The sequence below is a fragment of the Phalacrocorax carbo genome, chromosome 2 (assembly GCF_963921805.1).
Source record: "Phalacrocorax carbo chromosome 2, bPhaCar2.1, whole genome shotgun sequence".
NCBI lineage: Eukaryota > Metazoa > Chordata > Aves > Suliformes > Phalacrocoracidae > Phalacrocorax > Phalacrocorax carbo.
In genome coordinates this window covers 82,639,331-82,656,167 of record NC_087514.1, presented here as the reverse complement: position 1 = coordinate 82,656,167, position 16,837 = coordinate 82,639,331, and the positions used below count along the sequence as shown (strand labels likewise).

Genomic DNA, 16,837 nt, shown 5'->3' with positions numbered 1-16,837 from the left:
AGGCAGGGGCTGGCCCCAGGTGTGGCTCTCCCACCATCCCTGGTCAAGGGAGGGAGGGAGGAAAGGAGGGAGGAAGGAAGGAAGGGAGGAAGGAAGGGAGGGAGGGAGGGAGAGAGGGAGGGAGGGGACAGCCTGCAGCTGCCCTCTCCCTGAGCCCTGGGAGCCAACCCTCCAGGGGAGATGATGTGCTCAGGGCCCCAACATGGCCGGGGAATCCCTGGGAGGGTTTGAGGAAGAAGTGCCAGTAGCTGCTAAGACTAGACGCTTTTGCTGTGAGAAGTTGTATCAGTGTTGAGCAAGACTGGGTTGGGTAGGAACCCAGGTACGCGTTTCCAAACAAACAAGAGAGCAATGTAAAAATAAAGGTTTCCATTAGACAATAGGTTTCTGTCTGCATGAGATTGTAATTGGTTCACATAACTGGAAAAGCTTCGACTGCAGGATGAGTGTGTGTTCATAACAAAAATCAGGCACGTTCAGTGGACCAGTGAACAATACACCATCACGTGTGTGGCTATTAACCATCTGCGCAGATCTTTCAGTGTAATAAAGTCGAACATGGAAAAGTAACAGATGGGGATATTACTCAGAAGCACATTTTATGTTGGATTAAACATGCAAAGTGCGTTTCAAATCAAACTGAAGCATTTGCTTACAGCCAAAATGCCTTATTTTTGTTTACAGGTGATCTCCACATACCTGAGTTTTATTCTGAAAGGGTCATATAAATGCTGTTCAGTAAATAGGATAATAATAATTGTCTGTATTGTTATTTAAGTAGATTTCACTTTCTAATACCTCATTAGTATTTAGTTTTGAATGTAATACGCTGGCAATTACTCTCTTTACTCCTTTAATAATATTTTAAAACTATATTGTCTTGTTTTCCTCAGAGATACAGGAAGTGACAAAATGGAACAAACCCATCACTGAGCTGTTCTGTTACTGTATTTATGGTACAGCCCATTGCATTACAGAAACTTTTCGAGAAAAAGGAAGAGCGGGGGCTGGTTTCTATACATGCAATAACACAGTGTGTCCATTCTTGCAGTATCTTCCAAGTAGTTTGTTACCTGCATGCATTATTCCTCTGCAACCTCTCCTGTATATAAAACTTTACTTGCAGTGTTTATCTTGATAGATAATGATTTATTTTAAAAAAACAAACAAACCCTGTTCTGTCCATTCCCTGAACATTTCCCCTCTGTTCATAAATGCATTCGTCTGGTTTTACTTCCTGCATGTTGCACCTACTGCTGATTGTCCTCAGGTAAAAAACTGGGCTTGAGTTTCCATTAGTTTATTTGGAGGAAAAAATTGCACAGTGCTGAGCTGGCGCAGTGGGAAAAAGAATGTACCTGGAGCAGCACGGAGAGGAAAATAGAGGAGAGACAACTTCCATTCCCTCAGGAGTTGTACTCCTCCTGCCTTTTCCATTGTCTGCTGAAAATGCATTTCATTTCACTGTCCCACAGCCTGATCACCTTGGTGTTATTTTTATCTGTATCACTGTTCCTTATTATTTGTCTTGTTATAATACCTAGACACCTTGGCCAAGACCAAGACTGTACAAATATGGCCTGAATCTGCCAGGAAAATATTGCAAATTCCAATGGAAGAGGCAGGAATAAGAACAGAGGAAGCAAACATTATCATTTCAGTTTTATGTAGAGAACAAGACGGAGAGAGAGGCTAAGGGAGATGTGCCTCCATCTGGGAGTCTAGTGCCAGTCTGAATGTCCCGCTGCTCCCAAAGGAGACGGCAGATGTGACCGCCACAGCCCTCCGGAGGCTGTTGGACACCCGGCTGGGAGTACGCCTAGCTGCCTGTGTTTAGGGAACCGGGTGCCTATGTTCAGCCCACCTGAGGTCCCTTGCTCAAGGTCCCTAGCAAAGCTGGGCTCAAACATATACCCCATGAGCTCCAATTCACTGCCTTAACCACAAATTAATTCTCTCTGTTTTCATCCTCTCTTTTTTTCTTTCTCCCAACCACCTACACTACTGCTGTTGCAAAGCAGACTATCCTCTCCTGCTTTAAATTTTGCTTCTTTCTGTTTCGATCTTTGTTTTTTGGCTCCTGTCCCCCTCTCTCCCGGGGAGCAGAAGGCGGAACGCTGCTTCGCTTGGAGGCTGTGTTGCATAATGTTCTCCACCCCTTCTGCTCTCTCCTCGCCACCTCCCCGCACCCCCAGCATGCCGAACATCTCCCATGCGCCCCGGAACGCGGGGATCGATAACCGCTGCAATTCTATTTTAGCTAGTGTGCCAGTAGCGGTTGGTAGACAGGCAAACAGGTGATGTATTAAAAAACTCGTGTCTATGAAATATCCACTTGCAGTCAGCTCCCCACATTAACTGCATACGTGTGAAAGAAACATTATTCTAATTCGTATTAGATGTGTTCCCTCTTAGGAGTCATGTTATACATTTATTTTGGGCAAGATTAAGTAGAAAAGGTCGACCTTCTTAACACACTCTATTATTCTCTATAGTCACATCTTTCTTTCTTTTCCTGACATTATGAAATCCTTCCACTTCTGTGTTGACATTTTTATCTTCTTTTTATATCCTTCACAAAAGCTGTGTTATTTATTGAATTTTTACTGACAAACAAGAGGACGAGGAAGAAAAATGGCACAAACCCCAACATACAGCAAATGGCAAGGGGATGCTGTATTCCTCTAATGCAGGCGAGCAACTTTTTAGCATTTGTTTCCCACCTCGCTACTTTAATTCCACCATTTCTTCCTTTTGGTTCTGCTTTAGCTCTCTTCCACCCAGTATTTTGGACTCATCTGTTTGTTTTTTCATTTCCTGTTTTTTTCATTGTTTGTGATTGCCCCTTCTTTCCTTAGAATTAGTCTTTTTGATTAATTCTCTCTCCAGTTATGTTTAGTCTCTCTGGCAATCCCTTCAGGTATTACCTTGCTATTAAAAAATTGTGTGTAGAAGAATTTCTTAACTCCCAGCCTCTGTAGTTCACCAAAATGTCACTGTCAATGTGACATTTTTTGGTTTACATCACCAGATCCGAATGGATCTGTGTGAGTTACCTGCTTAACAACCACTTGGGGAACAAAAGTAATTTTAGGGCTGGAGCATCTTGTCCTAACACCAAGCTAAATGGCCAGCACTGGCTTAGCTAACGCAGAGCCATCAGAGCAAAGATTTTCATGAGAAAGGGCACTAGTGGGTGATGAGAGAAGGTGTAACGATACACACCTCTTATTCCACTACAGGAAGACAACCTCTGAACATGCACTTTTTGAGATCAATGCTGTGAACAGCAGTGTTGTTCTTTGTCCTTAACGCATCTATCGCACAGCCTTCCTAATAGATGCTGACTCCAGGAGGACCGAAAGGGCTTTAGCTGCACCTCACCCCAATTAGCTCGAATGTGACTCCTGCAGTGTGGGGCTGCTGCTTTTCTGCAGGTAGCGTGTTGCTTGAGCTGGTCTCCAGCCAGGCCAAAAGGTCGGACTGGGTGTTTGGTGTGTACTCAGCAAACCTCTCCAGAGAGCTTGACAGCCGTGTGATCGCGGGCCGAGGGGCGCTGTGTTGGTTCTGTGTGCTTCTTTGGTCTTCTAATAAAATGTCCATACCCAGAAAGCCACTTCTATGAAAACAGGGCTGGTGAAGGCAGTGGCTGAGCTCATCCAGGTTCATCCTTGTCTTGAGGCTACATATGAAGCAGCTGATGAAGATGATAGGTGATTTCATCACACTTTGATGAATTTAACTTCTAATCATAGAGATTTCATCTCTAAATGTGCCTATGGAAGAGCATACGGCTGCACAATTGTTGTTCTGAGTTTTTTTTTTCTTTTTCCTTCTCTGCACATACAGTTGCTGTCATTTTCACGAGATGAAATGTGCACTGGTGTTATACTTGATGCTGCAATTCACACATACTTTCCTTCAGCAGCCCCAGCCAAACTTGAAAGAATTTCTAACCACTGTGGGTATTTTTTTTAGAAGTTATTTGATCAGGATGCTTTTAGCAGATTTAATTTTAAAAATGAGGTGATGTAATGAATTTGAAAAAAAGAAGAAAAAAAGCCAGCCAGAAAAGACTAGCAGGACTACTGTTTCACACCCAAAGAACAACTGTTGAATATTCGTTCTGTCGAGCTTTTCCAAGTGCCACCTTTTGCAGCGAAAACCCCCATAAAGTAAAAAGACCCGTAAGCGCCCCGCAAAGGGGTCGGGCCTTCCGCCGGGGTGCCCGGGCTGAGGGGCCCTGTGAGCGCCGGGGTGCCGCGTTCGTGCACGGGCGGGGGAGGCGGGGGGAGGCGGGGGGAGGCAAACCGCCCGCAGCAGTTCGTGGCTGGGGCCAGACCCACGGCCAAGGGGCGAGAGGGGGACGGCGGAGGGAGGGGAGGACAGCGCGCAAGGCCGGGCCCCCCGAGCGGCCGGGGGGCGCAGCCGCCTGGGGTGGGGGGGGGAGAGCCGGTGCTGAGGGAGGGACGGCGGGAGGCGGCGGGAGGGCAGGTGCGGCTCCGGCGCCCGGGGGAGGGGAGGGAGCGGAGGGGAGGCAGGGGAAGGCTCTCCCGGGCGGGCGGGTGGGCGCCGGGTGCTGGCGCTGGTGGCGGTGTCCCCGGAGCGGGGCTGGCGGCGGCGGTGCGGGAGAGGCGGGGAAGGCGCCGGGGCGGCTGCGGGCCCGCCGCGCTTGCCGTGGCTGACCCCGCCCCGCCGCCTCCAGCCCCACGCACCCGCACCCCACTCACTCACACACACACACACGCACTCACACGCACACGCCGCCGGCGCGGCTCCGGAGCCGGCTGGCGGAGGGAGGCGGCCACGCCGGGTCACCTTCCCGGCCGCCGGCAGCGAGTAGGGCGCCCGCGCCGCTGCCTCCACCCCCGCCGCCGCCATCCGCCCCTCCGGGCCGTCCCCGCCCGGGTGAGCGGGAGCCCCGGGCCGGCGCGGGCATGAGCAGCGCAGGGGGGAGCGTCGTCCTCCCTCCCGGGGAGCCGCAGCAAGAGCCCGCCGGCCCGCCGCAGCTGCCGGCCGGAGCGGGGGAGGCGAGCGGGGACATCCCGGAGGACGGGGAGAGCGGCGGCCCCGGCGCCGGCGAGGGCCGGAGGGGCGGCTCGGAGAGCGGCCGCGCCGAGGCGAGGGCCGCCGCCGGCGACAAGCCCGAGACCCGCTCGGTGTGCAGCAGCGAGAGCGGCAGCGGCAGCCACCCCGGCGGGGCCGGCCCCATCTGCAAGATCTGCTTCCAGGGCCCCGAGCAGGTGAGGGGAGCGGGGCGGCCGGGCGGGCGGGGAGCGGGGCGGGGGGCTCCCCCGGGGTCAGCGCCGGCGGGCCGGCCCCCCTCACACGCACCCCCTCCGCTGCCGCAGGCGGCGGGGCCGGGCGGCGGCGGCGGCGGGGCCAGTGGAGCCGTCAGCACCAGGGACAGGGCTCGGCCCCGGCGGCCCCGCACCCCGCCTCCCCCGGCTGCCCGCGGCGGGGCGGGGCGGGGCGGGGCGGGGCGGGGCCGGGCGCGGCTGCTGCGCCCCGCCCTGCCCGGGGGCGCGCCCTGCCCAGCCGCCGCCAGCGCCCCGGCACCCACTGCCCCCCTCGGAACGGGCGCCGGCAGCCCCGGCTGCTGCGGGGGTGGTGGTGACCCACCCGTGGGGCAATTCTGAGCCGGCGCAGAGCTTTGGGAGGGATCGGGGCTTTGCTGTGGCTGGCCTGCACGCTGCACACCTTGCGCACCGCACGTCGTCTTGCACGCTGGGCATCTCAGCCTGCACGTCTTCTTACACCTTGCACATCTCACGCACTGCACATCTCACACACCGCATATCTTCTTGCACACCACACATCTTGGGTCTTTAAAGGAATGGAATTTCTCAGGTGTCTATTAATCTTTAAAATGAGAGCGTTAGCTTACAGGTAGTGTGAGAAGACCTCCAGGTGTCTTCTCTGTCATTACATTACTGGGCACAATAACAGCAATGGATTCATAACTAGCATTTTATAGCTTGTCTGGTAGTTTAGCTAAAATTATATATATAAAAAAAAAAGGTTTGCAAGGAAAGAAAGGAATAGCTGATTTATATAATATGGAAATATATGAACTCCAGGGAAAGGGTTTACTTACATTATTTGATGTCCTGCCTGACGGCTGGCTAGCTGGGCAGCGCAGAACCCTGCTCCAAGAGCACTGTTCTCTGTGACATCACCCATTTCTTTCCTAGTGATGACTGCAAATAACTGTTGGAGAAATGCATCCAACCACTTTTGGTATGATTTGCGGTATTTGAAAGGGCTAATGCTACTGTTGTTTGGTGCATGGTCGTCTTTCACTTGTTCAACATTTGCTCATATGCATGCATAGGCGGTTATCTAAAAGTCAATCTTGGGGATGGGTTTTTAGAAGTACTTAGACGTTTTTAAGACAGTTTAATTTTTGCAAATGTTTATAGCCAAAAATACACGTTTTTTCACATGTTGACATTGACACCAGTTCATTGTTACAGACCTGTAAATATTTTTGTATTGAATATACATGCACATAAAAGGTTCCTTTAAAATTAAAGTTTCTGTGCTGCCTTTTCAGGGTGAATTGTTAAATCCCTGCCGCTGTGATGGGTCAGTACGATACACACATCAGCTTTGCCTGTTAAAGTGGATAAGTGAAAGAGGGTCATGGACCTGTGAACTCTGCTGTTACAGATACCATGTTATAGCAATTAAAATGAAGAAGCCTTGCCAGGTAATTTGTTTGCTTGTTTTTTAGAAATATGTCTTTCCAGTCATTTTTTTTTTTAATGATACTACCTTTATTTCAAGGTTTTTGGAAAATACAATCCAAGACCCTATATGCCTTACCAGTTAGCACTTGCACCCACTTGAAGTTAGTTTTTAAGACCAGTTACATATTAAAACGTGCAGTCATTTGATTCTGTTATGTTCTTTTAGCTTTTGGCTTGCCATAGAAATGGTCTTCAGAGGTTGTTAAATTCTGTAATCAGATTTAAGTCATACTGAGATATGATAGAACAACTTGGATCTCCCTAATTCACTTTCTAAACTTTAAACATATCTTTAAGACTCAGTCCAAGGTTGATTTCATTCATTCTTCAAGCCTGGGGTCCAGAGGAGGGAGGCAAAGAAAACTTCTGTTGACTGTGTATTCATCTACCGTAAAACAAGTAAGAGGAGGTGACTTTTCAGTCTTGGCACAATCCAGAGTAGCAGAACGTTTTTTAGGTTTTGTCCACCAATAGTTGCTTCAGAAGCTGAATTGTGCAGTAACATTTTTCACAGCTCCCTTTTAACAGCATCACAACGTGCAGCTGGAAACTGAGAATATTACAGTGGTAATATTCCAGGGCGAGGGGAGGGGAAACTCAAAGCTTTAGCAGATCTGTTAGGGATGCTTTAATACCACTTTGTATATCAGAATTCTTTAGAGGCTTAAAATTTCATCCTAGAAATTGTATTTCATGCATCTGAGGAATGCATTTGGTAAGATAATTGTATCTTTTTTTTAATTTTAGTTTTGATCCTATGAGCTCAGAGATGATGGAGCTCTCAAAGGCCAGAGCACTCAGGTCATTTTTCTGTGCCTGAGTTTGATTGGAGTTTTATAGAAAAGACATGCTTGGATGGTAACGGCAGTTGTGTGACCGTGATAAGCATTCCCTGGATGTGGGATATCTGGAGTATTTGCTTACAGCCGTTCAGATTAGGTGCAAGTACTGTCAAAGCCAGTCAAGTTTTTTCATTATGAATCCACAAAGGAAACTTTTTTATAAGCTTTCCTGGGTAGAACCTTTATGATGTAAAAAAGTCATGGATTTGTAAAATGCTCCAGAAAATGAAGGTGGTAGATTCTGTTTCTACACAGACTTTACCTGGCAGTTCTCCTTCATCCTTTTGGGCTTTTTTTAACCACTTAAAAAATCTCTATTTCCTGTATATCCACAGCAATCTCATCGTTTTCCTAGTAAAGGTTATATCATTACCAACAGTTTGCAACGATAGTCTCTGAAAATAGTTGTTTGACAGAAAGGGCATGGCACAGTTGCCTGCAGAGAGGCATCTAGTACTGTTTGAGATGTCCCAAGGTAGCCAAAATATCTACACAGGATAGCAGATACGACACGACTCACAGGAGACTCTGAAACTGCAGCTGGAGGCCAAGTGGGATATTAAAGGACATCGCAAATGTCATTAGACACCTGTCTGTGGACAACAGAATCAAACCCCAGTTTGAAAAACAACTATTCAATTTCTGTTGGAAAACAGAAGCAAGGAAGGAAGAGTCAGTAGGTGACACAGTAGAAAACAACATTGGCCAAGCTACAAGTGAAGTAGAAAGAAATCAAAGAGCCAAAAGTTAAATGCCATTCTTTTCAGGCATTGTGGAATATTTTTGTGGGGAGGGGAAGAACTAGATTCATGTTTCTCCTTTGATAGCATAAAAAAAATACTTGATTTATTCTTAACCCTGTCTTTCTTTTTTTTTAATGTAAATTATTTAAGTTTGTCTTTTTTATTCTTGGCAAAATAGCAAACTAAAGATTTCGTGGAGTTGCATACTCAAATAATACGTTAGACGTACATTCCTAGGGTCAGACTCCTGACACCCAAAAGGTCGTGCCTCTCTTTGGAGGGACGCAGTGGTACCTTTCCCATTCTCATACACCATATGTTCCTCTTGTAGTTACAGAATCCAGAAGGAACTCTCAAAAACTGCAGTTGTCTGTGTATTTTTGGAAGGGTGATCAGTCTTAAAGTGCCCTCACTCCTCTCCCGTATTCTTGACTATAAGACTATTGGCCACGTTTAATAGTTGTCTTGGTTTAAGCTTTTGGACAGGTTCTGAATAATTTGCTTGACTACACGAAAGCCTTTTTTAAGGTAACTTTTCAGTCAGGTTTGGTAAAAAGCTAAGGGTTAGACCCTTTCAATATAGAAGTAGTTACAACATCTTCACTGAGGTAGCTAATGTGCTTAAAAGTTCCCAAGCAGGCAAGACTTATTGCATTACGTTAGATACAATATTTGGACAGGAGTAGTTCACCCTCTCTACAATGAGTCGTCTGCCTCAGTCCGTCTCCTCGGAATTGTTCCTGCCAGTCTTTGACTTACCAGATCTGTGTAGGCAGTGTCATAAGAGAGAAAAAGGATCTATTTGCCAAAATAACTTTTTCTCAAGTGGATTGTCTATGCAGATTTACACCAGCTCCTCAGATTTACTTTTACCTCAGGTATTTATGGAATGTAAGAATGCTTAGGGAGTTAAGAAGTAGGAGAATTTTCTGCGTTTTCTTCCAGAACATTGGCATAGATGTGAATATTCCATTTAATATCTAACATTCTCTATGGTTTCTGTTGCTTCATGGCAGGGAAAGTAATCCCAAAGGGGGGCCTCTTTGGAGGCAGTACATTCAAGGAACAAAATTTACTATGGTAAGTGGCTATTCCAACAGAAATTTTTCCAGTGTCGCTTTGTATATTTCAGCAACTACTGCATAATTCACCTTTAAGAACCCAGTCCTGGACATGCATAGAGTTTTAATACAGCAACAGATTTTAAAACACAAAAATAATAAGTTAACCAGTCGGCTAACAATGGAAGATGAGCACACATCAAATTGATGATGTTTGATATGGTGTTTCACAGAGAAATGCACTTTGAGCCATTTTTTTCAGTATCCTTCTCAGGATTGTATCAGGACACATTTAACCTTGCCCTAGTCCATCAATGAAAGCGCATGTTCATGTTGCTTGACTTGCTCCTTACAGCAGCGTGGAATCTGATGCAATAATAGATGAGATTATGTTAAGAAATAACTAGAAAAAAACCCCAAGGGGTGATGAGGGGAGATGCAACAAATATTGGTATGAGCAGGGAGTTTTGGGAAGTTTTTGAAACAACTTAAAAATGAGAGAGAAGCTTTCTTGGAAATTAAACCCACCTAGAATTACGTTTTAGATTAGCAAAGAGGAAGAAAGCACAAGCAGAAATATTTTTTATATTGGTTTGTTAAGCTTTATAATTTGTACAGTTTTCCTTCCTAAAAGAAATATAAACACATTGCTTTATTCTATTGGTGCTTTTTAATTATTAAGGTGTTAGTAAATCAGTTCACTAGACTTGCAGTTAAACATGGATGTGTACTGAAGAATGTCAATTCTCTTCTAAATTTCAGAAATGGTGTTTAAAAGTGGAATGTAGTTATGCAGAGGTTCAGAAAATATACTTTGGTGCTAAACCCCATCATTTCTATAGAAGTCAGCAATAAACAGATATAGAGCAGTCTGTAGTCGGTCATAAAATAGTATTGTTAGATGTTTAATATACCCTGCGCTTCTGTTCATTAAAATGTTATGATCTGGTACTTTAGGTGAACCAGACCTATTCCAAAAGTAATACAGTAGGTTGGAGTGCTAATTTAAGAGCTAATTGCATGGCAATCCAACACCTTTTCTGACATCAGGAAAATCACAAAACAAACCTAATTTTAAAAAGTAAATTCTTAATTGTTAGGTCTGATTTTTGAATAGAGATGAAAAAAAATGAAGGTTGTACTTAGTATTATTTAAGCAAATATCTCGTTACTGGAGGTGGAGTGTGGCTCCCGCGTTCAGTGGTTTTCAGTGGCCCAAACTGTGATTATTAACATATGAGATAATAATCCTAAAAATTACTATGTTTAGCAGCTTTTGTGAATTATAGGTTCAATTTTTCAAGCCTTGTTAGTGTGAGTAGTCCTCACTCCTTTGAGTAATCTCACTGGCACCAATTAGATAAGCATGAGCAAGACTTTGTAGCAGATTGCATGCATGTATATGCATGTTATATTAAAAAGTGCAAAAGTCAAGCTCTTCAGATACTTCAATAAGGAGGCAAGCGTCCAGAAAAAATGTGTAGTAGATGTTTAGTAAAAGTTATTGCTAATGACTGTGCTCAGCTGGATGAAAGCATTTACTTTTTGTAGGCATAGCTAAGAAGGGGAAAGGGAGAAGGCTCAGATCTCCAGTTTTACTTTTTAAACTACTAACATCAGTCTGCTAATGTTGCTGCTGTTGCGCTGCCTGCAGTGAAGATCCGGGAGGATACATTGTGCTGTTCACTATGCCAACACACACAAAGAACAAAAAGGACTGTCCCAGTCTTGGACAATTTGCAGAGAAGTTTGAACAAGAGATAAGGGATAACTCTACAGGGACATACATAAAACCAGTGGTCTCTGTACATTGACTGTTTTAAATTATCATTGAGTTTTTGGCATCTCAAATGGGATGAGTTTTAAGATGCCTCTTGGAAGGAAAATAGTGAGGCTTTGCAGGCACCCTTTTAATGTGAAGGCAGTATGGAGGGGCTGTTAGAAAATAAAATACTTGGCTGAGGTGGGTACAATGAACTGAACAGACATGAGATTCAATGTCTGAGTAGTCATTAGAAGGTTATTAATATGTCAGTAAAAGCCTGGAAGGACTTTAAAAATAAAGTCAAGTCTTTTTTATTTGATGTGATGGGGAAGAGAGGAACCAGCGTAGTGGAGAAAGAAGGGCAGTAACATGGTCAAAGTAATGGACTAAAAATACTTGTATTTGAAGCAGTCTTGTGGTCACTGAGATTACATTTGTCATGAGCTTAAGAGCTGTGTTGCAGTAATTGAGACATAAGATGGAAGTGATGATGAGAAATTAAATTTTTATATATGAATAGCCTTAGCAATGCTACATAGAAAGCACCCGCAAGTTTTAGAAATACTGTGAACAGGAAGATCCAAATAGATATTTAAATTTACAATAATTCCTGAGTTACAGAGCAGATTCACAGATTGGAGGACAAATCCAGACAGCTTGAGGAAGGCTGGGACATGAAAAACCTAGAGATTTTAATGAACCTCAATGTGTGGTAAGATCCATACAAAAGGTGTTAGAAACGTGAATATTTTAGTTTTGACAGGAGAGAGAATTCTGAAACTGAAAAGTAGGTCTGTCAGTCACTAGCATAGATACAGTAGCTGTAAATCTCACACTCTTTCTAAGCATCCACTTTTGGCCACTTCTAGGAAGTAATTGCTAGACTAGATAGACCTTTTGATTTGATACACTCTGAGTCGTTCCAGTGATGTGCACTGGGTAGGAGCTGGTGATTATGATCAGTTCTAAGTCGTGTGCTTAATGGGTTTAGAAACAGAATGATAGCAGGGCTGTTGGAGAGGCCAGTGGTGTCAAAGCTGTGAGTTTTTGATGTGGCGGGAAAGGCAAAATACATTTCCTGTGTACTTTCTGGGAAAGATGTGAAGGTGAATGAGAGACTGAAAAAGAGAATTGGGGTGAGTGGACCAGGAGGAAGGACAAAATTATGTCACTGGTGCAAAGTAGAGAGATTATAGAAGAAGAGAGGACAGTGAAAATTTCACCATTGACAGACAGAAAGGACAGAGTTGCAAAAATAGAAGTCATCAGAGGGAAAATGCTAAGGGGACAATGAATTTCATGTTGGATTCTGTTTTCTTTGCTTTCTTGTAATTAATGCACAGAGAGACTCGGAGATAAAAGGACTAGAGAGTGGAAAACAAAGACAGCAAAAAGGTGTGGAGACAAAAGTCAGTTTAGCTTGAGAAATACATTTGGTTAGCCATTCAGATGAGAGAACAAATTTGTCATGGAGCAAGTGAGCAGACCGCTGGTGCACTACTAGCGTCCTAGGAGCAAAATAGTGGCTGTCAGCATACAGAGCTGAAGGAGTGCAAGATGGACGTTACAGTGGAAAGGAGGAACAAAACTGTAGAAGCTTTAGAAGGATGGAGACAACTGGTAACTAATGACAGGTAAGAGGCAACAGGGGATGGAAGAATCATCGATACCAATGATCTGAAGGTCATGAAATAGTGAAGAAGAATATGTGAACAAATGGACTGCTTCTATCACAGCGATATCACAGTGATAGTTGAGTAGGGATAAAGAAGAATTAATAACAAAGGACTAGTTATAGACCAAGATGAAAAGCTAATCAAAGCAATGAATGGTTGTTTTGTTAACTAGGAACACTGAACCATATTTGTAAGTCCAATGAGGAGAGATGATATTTGTCTAAGAAGTCAGAGCTGTCATCAGCATGGGAGCTGAAGCCATCAGGAAGGAACATGGGAGATTATAAAGAGAGTCAAGAGTTGAAACTGGAAGGATCAAGTAGAAAGGAGTTAAGTGCACAGAAAACAGAAGCTTGAAAGAGTGGAAGGAGATTGATTTTGTTTTAGAGAGTCCTATGAAGGAACTGAGAGTGAGGAAGCAGGGCGAAGATTTAGGTCAGAACTGGCAGAAATTGGAAACGAAATGTTTGAAACCTATGATTCAGAAGCTTGGATATTCCTAGTCTAGTCAGGATTTTAACGTTGTATGGCAAAAATTATGCTTTCTCACGGGTTGGAACAGATGAAGATTGAAGCAGTGATCTAGAAGGTGTAGTTAATATTTGGGATTTTGCTACAATGGTTGGAGCGCCACTAGCAAACACCTGAGATCTGCTTTCCTGATTCTCTCTGTGTTCATGCTTTGCTACATGGAACACTTAGTCAAAGTTGGCATCTCAACTGATAGAACGCAGGAAATCTGTCATTCTTGTCAGCTACAGCATGCAGGGAGCTAGACGAGCCACTCTGGTGCTCACATCTGTCTATCCCCCCTACTGATAGGGGATTATCAATAAAAAATAGATCAGTCAAAGAAATGGTGATTATAGCATAGGGGACAATTTTGTACTAACATGTGCATAGTGATTTTAAACTAGTTCTCTTGCGTTCACTTAGCCAGCTCTGTTGGACTTCTAAAGTGTGTACTAAAGTAATCAAATAACTATGCCAAATAAATAAAACAGAGCATGTTCTAAAAAAGGAATAGCATTAGAGGTACATAGGTGTGTGCCCCTCATATGTTACTCTTCTGTTTCCTGTAGCTTATTAAAAAAACCAATTGTTATCTTGTTTTATTTTGTGAAAAGTGCAAACTGTACTCAAGGCTGTTTGCTTGAATGGTGTGAAACAACAGCGCAATGTAAACTGTGGACTGTCCTTGGAAATAAAGTTTTAATTAGAGGTGTCACCCTGATCTAGTGGTAAGATATATAGATATAGATTAGATATAGATATGGATATATATTTAAAGGGTGTTGTTATTGTGGCACATTAAATAGGGGGTTAACTACTTCAGGGGAAAAAAGTGGATTCCTTTGAGACGAAGGTTTTCATGGGGCCAAATGACTAGCATGAGACACAGTGACAGGTTGTTTTTCAGAGGAAATATCTTGAATAAAAGTAATTACTGGAATTATAAGCATAAATTACATATTTACAACAGATTCCATTAGAAAAATACATCCGAAAGCTAAGGGCAGTGTGAATGGGAATCAAGGTTGCTACTGCTATTTTAAACGCTGAGGATAACTACGTGGAAAATGCAAGGCTTAAAATATAGTGTGGGACCTGAATTCAGGAACTTTTACTGTTTTGTGTAATTTTTTTGTCTGTTTGATTAGATATTTTCTCAATAGCTTTATCTTCTAGCCTAAAATTCATGTCATTTATTTAGCAATGGAAGATTTGTTTTACCAATACAAATTTTTGTCTTTTTGTCTTACGTCCAAAATCCTGATTATTCAGGTCTTTAATTCCTACCAACAGTGATCATAGAAAAACAGTGCAACCAAGTACTGGTTGTTTCAGCATGCTTCTTCTATTTCTTAATATGAAAACTTGGTAATAAATGATAGTGTACTGCTTTTATGTCTCTTGTCTCTGATTCCTGAGCTCATGCGTATATGGCAATGTAAGTAGCCTGGCCTGGGCACCAAATACTGACTTCCTCACCAGTCATGATGTGTAACCTGTGAAGTGCCACTGTAGTTTTTTCCACAACTAAAATTTGTCAAAGAAAGGTGGCTTTATTGAATTAATTTTGAAACTTTTAATGCTTCGCGGTTTTGAATGTTGGTCAGTTTGCCTTGAAGTCTTCAGTGCTTCATCCAAATGTCTGCCAGTCATGCTAACTTACTTCTTTCTTAAATTGTTCAACTTGGGAGACAGCTTTTCAACCTATTGCATGTACATTTTTTTGAATTTTTGTACCATATGTAGATTTGAATTGGATGCTTGGTATTCAGACTGAAGACTCTTTCTTATTACTTCAACAATGTGCAAAGGACATCCCTTGCCTCCTTTTGTGCCAGTAGCGCAACAGTGAAAGAATAATTTGACCTCAGTTCTTTTGAAATACTTGTCTGAGTCAGGGGCACTCTCTCTGCAATGAGTCTTGCCTGCGTGACTTTTCCCATAGGGTTCTTAGGTTTTTATTTTCTTTATTTCTGCATTTGTTTTTCCTACTACTTTTATTGATATTTCAGTGAATCCGACGGAAAATGAGTATTCCAGTTTTAGCAACATGCTGTTTCCTTTCCCTTTATTACTTCCCCCCTCCTATATTTTTGCATATTTTTCTGGCAGTGTCTTCCCTCCATGGCAATATTAAACTTTGGCATTTCTGTGACTAGCATATTTCCAGTACAGGAATACACCATATTGATACCTACACAAACTATATTATTGGATGAAGGCCATTTCCCGAGCCAGGGCTCATTTTTTTTCCTGGTCTTTTATGCCCAAACAACAGATATAATTAAATAAATAATTCAGTAGTAATTTCAGAAAGTCATGAACCTTACCATCAAGGTGGAATACTTGCTAGCTTCATGTGTATTTAGCTACTCAGCTAACACTGGAAGAAGATTATTCCAAGCACTACAAGGATCTTGAAAAAGGCAAATTCCATAAAATTGGCATCCAGGAAACTGTATCTGGGGAAATGTGTGTAAACTTCAGTATGCCTTCTCTTCTTTCATGCTAAAGAAGCTTTGTCTGCCCACCAGGCAAGAACAGACAGACAGACCGAGTCTACTTGTTAATGGAATGCTTTATGTATCTCTCATTGCTATTACCTCAGCAATCTGTAATTTAAAGTCTACTCTAACTTGTGGTTACTTCCAGCATATCATGTTCCTCCTTGGATGACTAAATTCTGCATCTCAATTTCAGCGCTGCTGTTTCATAGGAAGAAAGCAATATGATATATTTTACTTGAAGGAATCGGCATAACAGCTGATGTGAGCTCACTGGCTCACATCAGAATATCATTAACAGAATGTAGGACTCTTACACTCACAGCCTTTTCCTGCACCTGCAACACTGTCCTCCACATAATCTCCTTCTTTAGTGACCACAAGAATCATCAGAGGCTCCAATTATTTGATGTCAGCTTCTAAAAAGGACTCTTTGCCTGTATTTAAATGTACAACAATGACTTAAAATCCTTCTGAGACTTAATAAAGAGGGTCACCTCCTCCTCAAGCAGCACTGACACAGTATTGCATATCATCTCATTGCTTTCTGGATGTTGCCACCAAATAGTAATTTGATTAATTACTGATGCCTTCTGATATCTGTGAAACTTAAGGGAAAGATCTTCATATCATCCACTACTCAGTATAAGGAGAGGGACCATCAAATGCATCTTAGGGGTTTCAAAATCCTTTACTTCAGCCTGTTCATCCTATAGCCTTGGGTAAAAGATCTAGAAAATATGTGAAATTGATGGTTATTCTAGGGAAATGTGTCTACTTCAGAGCTTCTCCACTGAGGGTTGATATGGTTACCACATACTTGAATATGTTTAGAAATTTGTGGAAAACCTGCTGTGCATTCACTGGGAAGAGTTTATGGCTGTGGGGCTTTTAGAAACTCATCTTTCCTCTGGGCCTTTCCCTCGTGCTTTCATAGATCTCACCAGTATAATTGCTGTGAACCTAGCCACAGCAATTAGG

At 43.3% G+C, this 16,837-nt stretch overlaps 1 protein-coding gene across 1 annotated transcript in view; it reads left to right on the top strand.

Annotated features, from left to right (window-relative positions):
- Positions 1 to 4,524: 4,524 nt before the first annotated feature.
- MARCHF11 (membrane associated ring-CH-type finger 11) overlaps positions 4,525 to 16,837 on the top strand; it is a 32,816-nt gene continuing 20,503 nt past the window's right edge. Inside the window, exons 1-2 of the mRNA XM_064441727.1 lie at positions 4,525 to 5,243; positions 6,557 to 6,712. Coding sequence (XP_064297797.1) covers positions 4,938 to 5,243; positions 6,557 to 6,712 — 462 coding nt within the window. The 5' untranslated portion in view covers positions 4,525 to 4,937. The remainder of the gene's footprint in view (positions 5,244 to 6,556; positions 6,713 to 16,837) is intronic.